The sequence below is a fragment of the Serinus canaria genome, chromosome 19 (genome assembly GCF_022539315.1).
Source record: "Serinus canaria isolate serCan28SL12 chromosome 19, serCan2020, whole genome shotgun sequence".
Classification (NCBI taxonomy): Eukaryota; Metazoa; Chordata; class Aves; order Passeriformes; family Fringillidae; genus Serinus; species Serinus canaria.
The window spans coordinates 5,051,034-5,064,196 of record NC_066332.1 but is presented as its reverse complement, the minus strand read 5'-3'; the positions used below and the strand labels follow the sequence as shown (position 1 = coordinate 5,064,196).

The window sequence follows — 13,163 nt, the reverse complement described above, 5'->3', positions numbered from 1 at the left end:
ACACCTCAGGCAGGTTTTTAGGGCCAGGAAATGCAGCACACACCTCCCTGCCATTCCCCACCCTGCTCCCATTCCTCCTTTGCTGTGGAAGCTGAGCTGGGTACCCTCCAGCAGCTCTCAGGGAAGATTTTGATATTATTTTTTTTGCAATTTTATCTTCCATGTCCCCCTCAGGGCCGTCTATCACCTCGGATTTTATTGCCTTCTCTAATTGCTTCTCTGAAGCCCAAGTGCAATATTACTGCAGGATCCTTTGGAACAACTTCCTGAGCTGCTGCAATCGCCTTCATCTCCTGCTCCTGCCTCTCTTGATAAGCCCTGCTGTACATTGCTTTTCATTTTGGTGTGTCAACACCGAGGCTGAGGCTCTGCCCTTTGGCCTTTCAGCAGAGCACACTGGGGGGAAATGTGCAACACTGGGTTCCACTCCTTCCCTTTGTTTCTCCAGAGTTTGCCTTTCAGTGTTCTGCCACTGCTGCAGCTTCACCAGCTCCTAATTTGGGCTAATTCAGGGTTTAATTGCTGGGTCCTTGGTGCTCTGTGGTTGTCCTGAGTGAGCACTCAGTGCTGCTGGGATGCCCATGGCTTTGTGGTGGCAGAGCTGGGATTTTAAGAGTTGAAAAGGAGCAAAGCCCCTCCTGAGAGCTCAAGAATGAGCCTGGCTGCTGCTGGGGGGAGGTGAGCACCCTCCCCATCCCTGCAGCCAGGACATGAGGGGGAGCTGTGACAATCCCACTCATTTGGGGTTTCCAGCTTTGCTAGATTTGCCTGGAATCAGAGGATTTGGGGGTTTGTTCAGTCATGAAGTTAAAACAAGTGCCATGATCAGTGGGTTAATGTGATGGAAGCCAAGGGTTAATGGGACCTCCTGGAGATGGGCCAGCAGGTCCCCTCAGGTGACAGCCTGGCTGTCCCTGCAGGCCCCTCCTGCCCACAAGTGCAGCCCAGTCCCATTTTGCACCAGTTGCTGCCTTTCCCCCTCATTGAGTTTTATGCTGCTGTCAAGCAGGACACCACAAAATGTTAATTTTGCCCTGGCACGGAGCCCCTGCCATCTGCTCCAGGACACCTTCAGCTGCCAGAGTGTCAGCCTGCTCCCAAAAGGTGGTGAAGGGCCAGAAGTGCTGCTCAAGGTCTGTATTCTCACCCTGCTCTGCAGCTAATAACAGCCCCAACCTTTAATTATTCCTGCCTTTTTTGTGCAGTCCTTACCTGCAGACCTGGGTTTGGAATTTCCCTGGATGGTTTTGTAGATGGCTTTGGGGTTTGCCAGGTGATGGATGGGGGTGAGTTTTCTGATCAGCATCTCCAAAATGCTCCTTCCTGTGCAAAAAGGTTGCTGTTGGATGGGAAATTTAGTGGGGTTTTAATAAGGTTTTATCAAAGTCTAATTTTTGCTTGATAGAAGATTCTTCTCCTTAAAAAGAAGAATGGTTCTTCTTCTTATGGTTCTCCTCCTAAAAAAAAAAACAGCCCTTTTTCTTTGGCTTTTATTCATGCTACTTCATATTTTACCTCTTTTTTCCTCTTTTACCCTCTTTGAGAGGGAATTTTTGGTGGTAAAACCTCTATCCAAGCAAACCAGAAGGAGGGGAGTGAGGTTTCTGCTGTGAATAGCATTCCCTATCCAAACAGCATCTGGAGCTGTTTGCTGGGTTTGCATTGTTTCTGTGCAGCTTTTATGTCTTTTATTTCTGTATCTGTGCATCTTTTAACATTCTCTCAGTAGAATTTCCCACAAACTACCAGCATTTCCTAATATTTGGGGTAGTTTGAGATTAAAACCCCCCTGAAACAGGTGATGTAGGATCTGATTTGATGCTGGGCTCTGACTGTGTGTAAGCCTTGTGGCTCCACAGTGATCATTGCAAAATATGACCAAAAAACCCCCCTCATTCTTATTAAAATAGCCTTTATTAAATTGCTTGACTTCCTCCTCTAATTTGAATTAAACCAGACATGATTTATTTTCAAAAGCTTTTCTGCTCTGAGCTAGGGGGTGGTCAAATTGATCAGCCCTAAAGCCACGTTGTCACTTTATTTGGAATTTATTTTTAGGATCTATCACTCCACTATGCCAACATCTGCTTCCCTTTGGGCATCACCCACATCATCCCTCATCCTCCACACACCAAATCCTCTTCCCAGAGGAGCCTGAAGTGAGGGAAGGGGAATTGCAGCACCCTCATGGTGATATTTTAAGGGCACCTCCCTGGAGAGCTCTTCCAGGGGGATTTTTCATGCCTTGCCCAAGGAACTCAGCTCTGAAAGAGGAGAGATTTGGGATTTGGGATGGATCCTCCCCTGCACACCTGGATGGGGTTGGAGGTAGGAACAGTCACCAATCCCTGTGTTCCCCTCTTGGTTCTTGGGATGTTTTGGGGGAATGGTGGATTTAAATCTTTCCCCACCTCCTGATCTCACAGGATTTGCTGGAGAAAACTCCATTAGGACTTGCAAAGGGAAATCTGGGACTGGCTGCAGCACAGATGTCTGCAAGCAACAATAGGCTGAGCTCAGCCCCACGCTCTGAGAGCAGAGGGGGGAGGGACAAAAAGAAGAAGAAGAAAGGAAAGGGAAAAAGCAAAGCAGAAAATCATGAGATGACTTCAGCCCCTCGTGACAACATCAAAAGGGAAGAGTTGTAAATTTGGATCCCATTAAAGCCGGGAGGGGAGCAGGAAAAGCCATTTTGGGGCTGCAGCTGCAGGTTTGGGGTGGGCAGAGCTCTGTCCTGGGCTTGTGGGGTTCATCCTCTGTGCACTGGGGGTGCTGGACACCCCTGATTCCCTGAGACCAGGGGGTCCCTGCAGTGTTTGGGGTCTCTATTCCCACTCTGGGGATCTCACAGGGTGTGTATCCCTCATACATGAGGCCATTTCCACGTTTCCTCTGTGATTTGCTCTCATCCTTTCCAAACCCCAGCTCCAGTCCCTGGGGATGTGCTCTCTTTGCCTCCTGCTAATTTGGGATAACTGATTGGATACACATTAAAGCCATTGAGGATTTTCTCCCCTGGGGCTTCCCAGGGCATGTCTCACTGTTTTATGCCTTTGTTTAACTGGATAATAATTCCATTTATCATTGTGAACATTTTTTTTTTTTGTCTTTCAACCACTTGAGGTTTTTTGCTTAATAATCCAAACTATTATTCTATTGTCCTAGCTGATCATCCAAGAAAAAAAAAAAAAAAAAAAAAAAAAAAAAGGAGGAGGATTTGGAAGGAAATCTCTCATTCTCTTTATTTTTAAGGTGTGAAATAGGTCATGTTTTAAGGTTCATTGTCTGCTGAACTGCATGAAAAGCAAAAATCTTGGCTGAGGGATCCCCACACCAAATATTTCCTGGGCAGGGAATGGGGTTCCCAGGATAAGTGGGGTCTCTGCCTCACAGCTGCAAATCCTGCAGCATCCAGAGAGGGATGTTCCAAGTGTGAAAATTCTTTTAAAGGAACCACAAAAGGACAGGGAAAAAAAAAACCCAATTTTTAATGGATTTGGGAAGGCCAGGGAGCTCTCATTTTTAAGATATGCAGGACAGCACATTTTTATTTAAGATTGATTGTGAGTGACAGAAATGTGGGAACTGTGTAATAATGCTGGGGGAAAAATAAAATAAAATAAAATCCTGTTGCTTCCTGGCAGCCCCCAGACAATGGCTAATTGTTCTAATTTGGGTCACTCCCCTGCTGGGCTGCAGCAGGAATCCTTCACCAGGGCTCTTTAATCATTAATGTTGGCCTCTTTTCCACCGTGCTTGGCCCCAGGGCTCTGCCCATCCCCAGGGATTCTGCTCCTGGAGGAGGAGCAGGGATTCATTTTTTAATGAAAACAAATTAATTTGCTGATTAACATCTTTATCACCTCCTTTGTGTCCTCCTCTGAGCTCTCTCTCCTTTTGGAGCAGCCCTGAAATCCAGTCTGGGGACCCAAATCTCGCTCATGAGGTGATGCAGGGAGGGGAGGCAGTGACTCCAGGGTTATTTATCCACAGTGGAACCACATCCCAGGGTTGTTTCTCCCTGGTAAAATCCCTCTGCCCTGCAGAAAAGCCAGGAAGGTGCCCAGGAGTGGAGAAATTGCTGTGCAGGTGCTGGGTGATGCCTCAGCCACGGGGTCAGGACACAAATCCCAGCTGCAGATGTGTGGCTGATGGATCTGTAGGAGCTCAGCTGGGGGCTCCTCACCAGCATTTACCAGCTGGTTGGGAGCTCAGTGCTCAGGAAAAGGGCACATCCCAGCTTTTTTCCTGCCAGCAGCATCAGCTGGGAAAGCTGGACTCTGAGTGTGTGTGGTCTGTCTCATCTCCCCAGCCCTACCATGCAGTTTTCCTCCCAGAGTTTGAAAACCAGATAAAAAATGAACATTCCCACCCCCTGTGTGATGTTAGAGGGGCCACATCTTGTGTCATGCTTTTCCTGTGTGTTATTTCAGGAGAGTTTGCTGCTGGGATTGGGCTCTGGTGGTGAGAAAATGCAATTTTTGTGCTTGGTTGTTGTCCTTTCCATGGAAAGGGCACTCAGGGGTTTCCCAAAACCCAGCCCTGTGGGATTCAGGCTCTGCAGGTTGAGGTTTTCCCTGCCCTCTGACCACAAAAAATCAGCTTTATATTCACCTTCCACAAGTGATGTGATGCAGACTGATGGAGATGTGGCAGAAAGAGCTTCTGGCCTCGATTTTGATGTTGTGGGAAGCAGCAGGATCTGCCCAGAGGGGTTTGTGGCTTTTTTTTCTATCATTCCTGAGGATGCTGGTGGTGCTGGGCAGAGCTGTTATCCCAAGGCAGAGGGAGCATCCCACAGGAGTTCTTGGCATCATCCCTCCCCCAGGCTAATCCCCTCACCCAGGGGTCTCCCCATTCCCCAGGAGCTTCAAACCTTGCCAGCACGAGCTGGGCTGGTTTTTAAACTGATTTTAAAACTGATTTTTATGCTGATTCCCTTTCCAAACAAGCTCTTGGGCTTAGTCCCACCAGGGTGTGTGCGTCAGCTCCAATTATTTCCTGATAGATTTGGATCAGGAACTGGGAAAAGCTTTTGTTTGGAGCCCTTGGCATGGCACCAGCAAAGTCCCTTCTCCTGCACATGAGCTTTGGGGCTGCAGAGGTTTGGGTAAAAACCTAAAAAATGGATGTTCCTGAAGCACAGAGTTACTGGGAATGAGATGTGCAGAAGGAAGGAGCCATCCCGTGCCTTAGGAGGGCTCTGAAATGGGAATTGTATTTATTATTATATTTATTTTTTGTCTACAGAGTTGATGTGTGCAGGAATCGTGTGCTCTAAATCATTTATTAAACTCCCCAAAATTGAAATATCCCAGGATCTACAGGGCTTGGGAGTTGAGCCTGTGAAGAAAAAGGCCTGAAAGGGTGGGGATGGCCATGGAAGGATGAGGTGGATGTGGAGAAAGCATTAAAATATTCCTTATCCTGCTCCTGTAGCAGCATGGATGGGCTGGCTTTGCTTTGGGCTGAATATTCAGGAATTGGTTTGATGGGCCTGAGCTTCCCTTGGCCATCTAGAGGTCTTGAGGGAAAAAAAAATCCTCATAAAAAACCTCATTGGAGAGGGAAGATGGCCATGACACACCTGAACCAGCTAAAATTTGTGGGGTTTTTCTTTTGTTTTGTTTTTACTTTCTCAGCTTCTCCGCGTTCCTCCCGTGGATCATTTCACTTCCCCAACAGTTCAGCTGGGATAAGGCTGGAGACAGCTTGAATTGTCTCTTGCGGGGTTATTTTGGAGGAAATTTGCAGCACAAAATGCCAGCACCCCCTCAGGATTTTTAGCACTTTGTTTCCTTTTCAAGGCCGGCTCTTCCCGGGAGGCCTCGGAGCTGGAAACCCCCGCTCCTCCCTCAGGGCGGATCTGCTGCTTCAGGGGCAGCTTCGGTGCTTAAAAAGAAAAATAATAATTAAAAAAAAACAGATGAAATGAAAGCTGCTGGCACCTGGCAGGTTAAAAAAAAAATAAAATTAAAAAAAAATACAGGGAGGTGTTAAAATCCGAGGTGTTTTCTTCTCATGTTGGGGCGGGTGTTTCCACAGCCGGGAAGGTGTTGCTGGCGGTGTTGCCTTCCCAAAATGTTTTGAGGCTCTAATTAAGGAATTGCCTTTTTTTCCAGGCTTTCCAGTGGGAAACATGAGGTAAAATGTTGCTTTTCCTAATTTTCTCAGTGTTCATTCCACAGGTTGAGCCTCCCAGGGTTCATCCAGGCCCGGGGCTGGATTTTGCCACAGGGCCTGCAGTGGGAGAGGAGCTGTGGGAACACCTGAGGAATTAAATTTGTGGGATGAAAACCCAGCTTTGGGGTTCAGCATTGAAAAGCAGGGGTTTAAATGTGCTCCTATAAACCCAGATTTCCTGAGAATCAGAGGCTGAGGTGGGAAGTGGCTCCAGGTTCCCAGGGTTTTCCATGTGTCCTGCTGGGATCCCTGGATTTGCAGTTTCTGCCTGAAATCCCCCGGCACTGCTGCCCTCAGTGCAGGTGGAGCTGGGCAAGCACCACCCTGGAATTATCAGGGAAAAACCAGCTGGAAATGCAGCTTATGATTCATGGGAATCACCATGATTTATCTGGGAAGAAATCCTCCCCAATTTATATTAAATGTTCATTCTTAGAGTGGAGTCAAACCCTACAAATCCTGGCTGATATTTCTGCCCCAGCCACCTGCAGAGATGTCCTGGGTTTGTGATGGTTGTGCTTTGTTTTTTTTTGTTTTTGTTGTTTTTTTTTTTTTTGTTTTTTTTTTTACCCTGAGAAAACCTGCTGTAATTGTTTCCCTGTACACCCCCAGTGATTTGTCAAAATCCCAGTTGCTCCCAGGTAATTCAATATTTATGTGTCTTTATAAGGCTGGTCCCGCTCCACTGATGCAGAGGTGAGGAGGTGAATAAATTGCATAAATTAGGGTGCAAAAGCTGAGCTCTCAGGGAGGACGTGAAGGCAGCAATAATTGGCTGTCCAGGCAGAGGAGATGCAGCACCTTCCTCAGGATTTTCCCAGAAATCCTGAGCCATCCCTGTGGCTGAGCAGCCCAGGCTGACTGTTTATTGTAGGGTTTCATCTTTAATTCCTGTGTCTTCCCTAATGCTGCAGCATTTTGATAAAACCAGGCAGACAGCACAAATTGTCACATTTTGGATCTCTTTTATCATTATTGATCTTTCAGTCAGGTTCATCTCTGCCTGTGACCTTTCAGAGAGCCAGAGAGGCACTGCAGGATGGGTGGTTTGAATTACTGGAATGCAGATCATGTGTATGAAAATCCTGAAACGTGATTGAACAGTCTGGATACTGAGGACTGGGTTTTATTTTATTTTTGGGACCCAAAATTTCTAGACCCAAACCCTTTGAAAGTCTCAGAGTTCAAGTTTTCCAAGCCCAGTATCCCTTGGGATGGAACTCTGATCCAAAATCGAGCAGACACCACATGTCTTCATGTTTTTATTTTTCCTAACAATTAAATATTGAGAGATTTTCTCTTCCCAGGACTCCATCAGCTCACAAAGCCTCTGGGAAGTTGTTTTTGGTGGTAATGAATGGGTGATTTAACCACATTTAATCAATCTCTGCCAAATTTTAGCGCTGGAAGCTGGTGTGCCATGTGGAATGGTAATGGTGGGATAATAACAATATAGCAGTGATGATGATGATGATAATAATAATGATAATAATAATAATTCCTGCAGAATCTTTGCAATCTTAGCAATCAGAGAGGTTTCTTCCCCCTTTCTAGACTGTTTTAAGGGTGGTCCCTTAAGGCTTCCCAGCTCCCAGCTGGAGCCCCTCTGGGCTCGGAGCAGTCCCTGGGTGTGATGGCAATGCTGCAGAGCCCTGAGCTCGTGTCCTTTCCCTGTTTCTGCAGGAAGGAGACTCCCTGGGAGCCATGGAGAAGCTCTGCAGGCAGCTCACCTACCACCTGAGCCCCCACTCGCAGTGGAGACGCCAGGGCATCATGAAGAGGAAGCCGCAGTCCTGGTGAGTCCCTGCTGGGTCCCCAGGCTGGCCTTGCCACCCCTCAGGGCCACCACGGGGCTGGGGACACTGGGGAGGGGGGTTTTCCACGATGGTTTTGGAAAATGTGGGAGCTGCCTGTTGCTCCCTGCAGCCACGGGAGGAGCAAATCCCGCGGGATGAAGGGAAGTGCTCAGAGCTGGGGTATCCCAACCTCCAGAATCTTCCTTCCTCTCCAATCTCACCAGAATTTCATTTATGGTTCCTTCATGCTCCCCCAGAGGTATTTTCCTCTATTTCCATCTTCCTTTCCCTGTTGCAGAGGAGAGCAGCGCTTCAGTGTCTGGGGAGGAGGAATGGTCTGGAAAACCTGAGCCATCCATCCTCCAAACATCCCTTGTCTTCCCAACTGCTCCAGGAGCTCCTAATTAGCTGGTAATTAATGTAAAGGCACATGTTACCATGCACACCGTGGCTTGCAGTTTACGCAGAAGAAAATTTCTTGTTAAAAACAGGGAAAAAATAACCCAAATCCCCTCCTCATCCAGCTCCTCAGCAGAGCATTTCCATTTGGTGTCATCTTGGATCTACAGAGCTGAGAAACCTGAGGATGAGGCTGATGGGAATAGAAAGGGCTGCTTGTTTTCCTTATGTTGGGCATTATATATTTATTATTTTTGCTTAAGGAAGCAAGAAATAGAAACAAAGCTGCAATCTATGAGAGTCAGGATTTGTATCCAGGTGCTGGCTTGTGGTCCCAGGAGACTTTTGGGTGTAATGGAGCTGTAGTAGGAATTAATCCAATGAAAAAGATGGGATAGGTAAGGAGATGGGAGGAACGTGGTCACAGGAGGAAGAAAAGACACAAGGAAATAAAGGATTAAGTGGCCAGATTGGATTAGGGGCACATCTCCCAGGGATCTGGCTTATCATCCTCACAAAGTGCTGTCCTGAGAGACCAAAACGTGGAGAAATGCATTTCACTAGCAGTGTTACCCACGTTTTTGGGTGGGTTTTGAGGTGTATTGATGGCTAAAATCTGCAGTTTCCAATAAAGCAGCAGAAGCTGGGGGAGTGTTGGAGCTCCCAGGCTGTGTCCTGAGGGCACGGAGCTGTAATGACCCAGCAGCTCATTACCCTCCGGGGTTTCCTCTTAATTAGAGTAGGAAATGCTCACCCCTTATCACCCCTTATCAGGGCATTGTTCAAGTCACACTGCTCTGCATCGCCGAGCTCTTTACAGCTCCCAAACCGCCCGAAATCCTTGGAAATGAAAAAACTTCGAGCCCTGCTTGGTGCCCCTCTGTCTTTAATTACCAATCCCTGTCCTTAATCCCCAGCCCGGGATCAGCACGGTGTGAGCACAGCCTCGTGCCCGAGATTTGCAAGGCTTTATCTGCAGCTTTTCCTTGCAGCAGCCGGGAAATAGCTGAGGTTTCCCGGGGCTTTAGGAGCAGGGATGAGGTTTTGGGATGAGGTTTTGGCTGTCAGCGAGCCCTGAAGTGACCCAGTGCCAACGTGGGCTGGGTTCTACCCCAGCCAGGCTTTGGAATTTTCCTGGATTTTCCTGGATTTCTGGTTTAGATACTCTTTTAGGAGGTGGCTGTGAGTTGAACCCTTTGCTGGAAGGTGAAGTCAGTCTTGTGCCGAGGTCTAAATGCCATAAAACAGGGATTTTATAGAGAGCATCCTGCTCGGGGCTGGGGTTTCCAAGTGCCCTGTGCTGCTCCCAAGGGAATTGTGAGCTCCCATTCCCAGGTGTTGGCATTGCCCTGACTCGGCCCTGCTGCCAGGTGTTGCAGGAGCTGCCCAATATCACAGATCCACCCTTTTCATGTGTGTGTGTTGCAGGGAAAATCTCTTTTCCTTCTTCCACACCCACGTATCCATTGCAGGTGGGAATGGGAAGCAGAGCAGCAGCAGGAGGGGGATGGGCACAGAGGATGGAGCTGATTTTTTGGCCAGGCAGAAGGGGAGGCTCCACTTCCTAATCCCAACTCCTCCCAGGCTGGGTGTGCTCCCTAAATCCAGGCAGACATTCCCAGCCCTGGCACAGCAGCACCCAAACCTCTGCCAAATGACCTTATTTTTTTGGCACCTTATAAATCTGTCTGGCTCTCCCTCGCTGTCTCCACGCCTCCCTCGGAATACATTAAACATCCAGGGATGAAAATCGGGGAAAGCCAGCAGCAGCAGGATGAAGGCAGCCTGCTAAAGTCATTTCCCTGTGCCTGGCTCTGCCTGGGGACACGATTCCAGCCCTGGAATCTCCCTGCTCCTGGAATCTCCCTGCTCCTGCTGCTGCCAAGCTCTCCTGTCAGCATCACAAAGGCAAACCGGGAATCAAAGCTCCCGGAGGGCTGGGAGGGAGGAGGTGTTTCCCGGGGGAAACCATCCCTGGGGATATCCCCGGCCTTTGTGGTAGGGATGAGCCAGGAATGCAGCAGGAAGGATGGAGCAGTGGGCACCAGCTAAAGGAATATCAAATATTCACATTGGAACTCCAAATTTACATCAGATAAACCCTTTATTTTTTCTTTTTACACACAGTTCTTGTTAATGCCTCTTCACGAAGCAGGGGAAGAATTTAGGGTGAAGCAGCTCAGTTTAAATGGAAATAAATGGGGTCAATCTGGATCTAAATGTGTGGATTTTTAAACTGCTGCTCTGCAACCAGCAGAGAAACCCCCAAGTGTCCACACCAGGCTGAGCCAACGTGGCATTTTCTGCACTTTCTAACCCCACTTTTTGTTTCACAGCTCCCAGCCCTCACTCGTGCAAACCCCCCCAGTGCTGGCACCTGGAAGGAGCCAGGAGCTGATTCTTCTCTCACTTCTCCTGGGTTTTCCAGGTGGTTTTCCTGAGCTCCAGCCCATTCTTTTCTTTGCCACTTCTCCTTTCTGCTGGTGACACCTGGGACTCAGCCTGAACTCCTTTCACCCTCTGATGTGAAATCATTAGAAATCACCTTGAAAATAGCAGGAAAATGAATAATTTGGGACAGCTTTTGGGAATGTGGAGGCTCTGTGAGGCTGTGGCAGACTTAACCCCTGGTTACCTGAGGGCTGGGTGTTCTCCATGGCATTTGGCATCCAGGATCCAGAGACCTGTTAGAACAGAAGGTGTTTGGATTTAGTGATGAATTTACAGAGGTTGAGCAGCCTTATTTTGATGGCAGGAATGATCTTTTAGCATCCCACTCCTGATTTCATCAGGGGCACAAAACATTTCTGTCCTGCAGGAATGCTGGGTGCAGGGCTTTCATGTTGGCAGTGCCTGCTTGCATTGCTTTACTGAGGAAAAAAAAAAAATTAAAAAATGAGTTTTCATGGTGGGAGAAGCCCTTTGGAGAAGAGAAAGGGAATGTTTGTGGCTGGAAATCCTCCTCTGCTGTGGCAGCTGGTGGGCGAGCAAGAGAAGTTGGAGCTCCTGCAACAAAAGGTCCCTTCAGAGCATCCAGCACAAACCCAGGTGGTGGGAGGAGGCTGGAGCAGGGGCTCCTGATCATTAAAATCCCATTTAATGTGTGTGTGTGCTGGAGCTGCTGCAGGAGAGCAGGGAATGTGGAGCTGGAGCCTCTGGGATGTGTGAGTGGGCGATCCCTTCTCCCTGTGCCCATGGGATGCCATTCCATGGACATTCCAGGGAGCTGAGAAGACACAGGATGCTCCAAATGCTCAGAACTCCGTGGTCTGGGGTGGTGGTGTATTTTTCCACCTTTAGCAGTGGAAAACAGGCAATTCCCAAACCTCTCTCTGCTCTGTCCAGCGTGGCCTGAGGCTCTGGGGATGGAGAAGAGCAAAGTTCTGGTTCCCGGTGGCTTTTCAGGTTGGGATGCTCAGCCCAGGCTCAGAGGCACTCTCTAATAAATGTCTAAATGTGATGGGAAGGCCTGGAGTGACACAGAAATGAACTAAGATTTTTGGGAGAGAGAGTGGAAAACCTTTGGGGGAGACACCTTTGGTTTGGTGGAGTTCACACAGGGCTCAGCCAGCTTAATAAATTGGGAATATTTTCTGTGCTTTGGCAGAAATGTTTGGGAATTTGTGGTGCTGAAGAGCAGGAGGGGGTTGGTCCCAGCAGAGCTGTGGGATTTGGCTTTTCCCCACACTGCAAATGAGGAAATTTGATGGGGTTCAGGGCACATTAAGAGGAAAAAAAGGAACTTTTTGAGGTACCAAAAAGGACTTGGGAGAAAAAGTTGGATGTCATTTTATCCCAGGAATGCCCTTTTCATCACCCCTGTCCTCCTCACCTCGCTCTCCCCCATGGCCATGGGGCATTTCCTCCATCTGCCCCGTGTGGATTTTTATAGCTACTCAAGATGTGCCTTTTCTCTTGCTCTTATGGCTGGGCTGGGAACAAACTCTGATGTGCCCTGGCAGTTGTTCTGTTCCCTGCTCACCATGCTGCTCTGGGCTGCCCCTTGAGTTTATTCCCTTTGGCACATGCCAGGCTGCAGGCAGTCCCTGCTGTGGCTGCTCTCTCCTGGGCTGGGGCACTTCCAAGCTGCTCCTTTGGAAAATCCATTTCCCAAGATATCTGAATGGGAGCAGCATTTGGGGCTGGTCCTTTGCATGTGGGATTTGGGATTTTTTGTGGAACCCCTAAAGGATGAGTTTGAGTGGGGTGGGCAGGTTAAATCTGGGGTTAAATGTGCCCAAGCTGCTTCCCAAAAAAAAGGGAAAATCCCAACCCTCTGGAGCTGGGATGCAGCTCCCTGGAGCTCCTGGTTATGGAGAAATTCCAATGAACCTCCTCCAAAAATGCTGTTTAATGTGCAAACATCTCCTCTGGCAACCCCAAGGTTTTGTGACCATGCAAAAACCCTGGTGAAATGTTTTGTCCTGGTAGGAATGGGGTGTGATATTGGAGGGGAGAGAAGGAACAGGCCAACAATCGTCCAGCATGGGCTGAGTGGGAAGAAGGGAAGAATTCCATCCAGCTGGAGGTGGATTTCTTGAATGAGAGAGGAATCAAAAAAAAGAAAAAGAAACTTGTGTCATTTTAAATTCGATCATGTTCAGCACTAAGAGGCTTTGGTGTTAAATAATTCTCTTTTCAGGCTAGTGGGGTATAAATTCAGGGTATCAGGGTGTCCCTGGTTTGCACTTTATCCCTGGATTGGGGAGGGGGTGTCAGGCAGGGAGGGATGGACCTGACAGTGCACAGGGATGTCCTGAGCTTCTCCCAGCTCAGAGTGTGCCA

The 13,163-nt window shown here is 48.3% G+C and overlaps 1 protein-coding gene across 1 annotated transcript in view; it reads left to right on the top strand.

Annotated features, from left to right (window-relative positions):
- Nucleotides 1-13,163, top strand: part of LRRC75A (leucine rich repeat containing 75A) — a 52,215-nt gene that overhangs the window by 28,167 nt on the left and 10,885 nt on the right. The window contains exon 3 of the mRNA XM_009094718.4: nucleotides 7,867-7,979. Within this exon, the coding sequence (XP_009092966.2) occupies nucleotides 7,867-7,979 (113 nt within the window). The remainder of the gene's footprint in view (nucleotides 1-7,866; nucleotides 7,980-13,163) is intronic.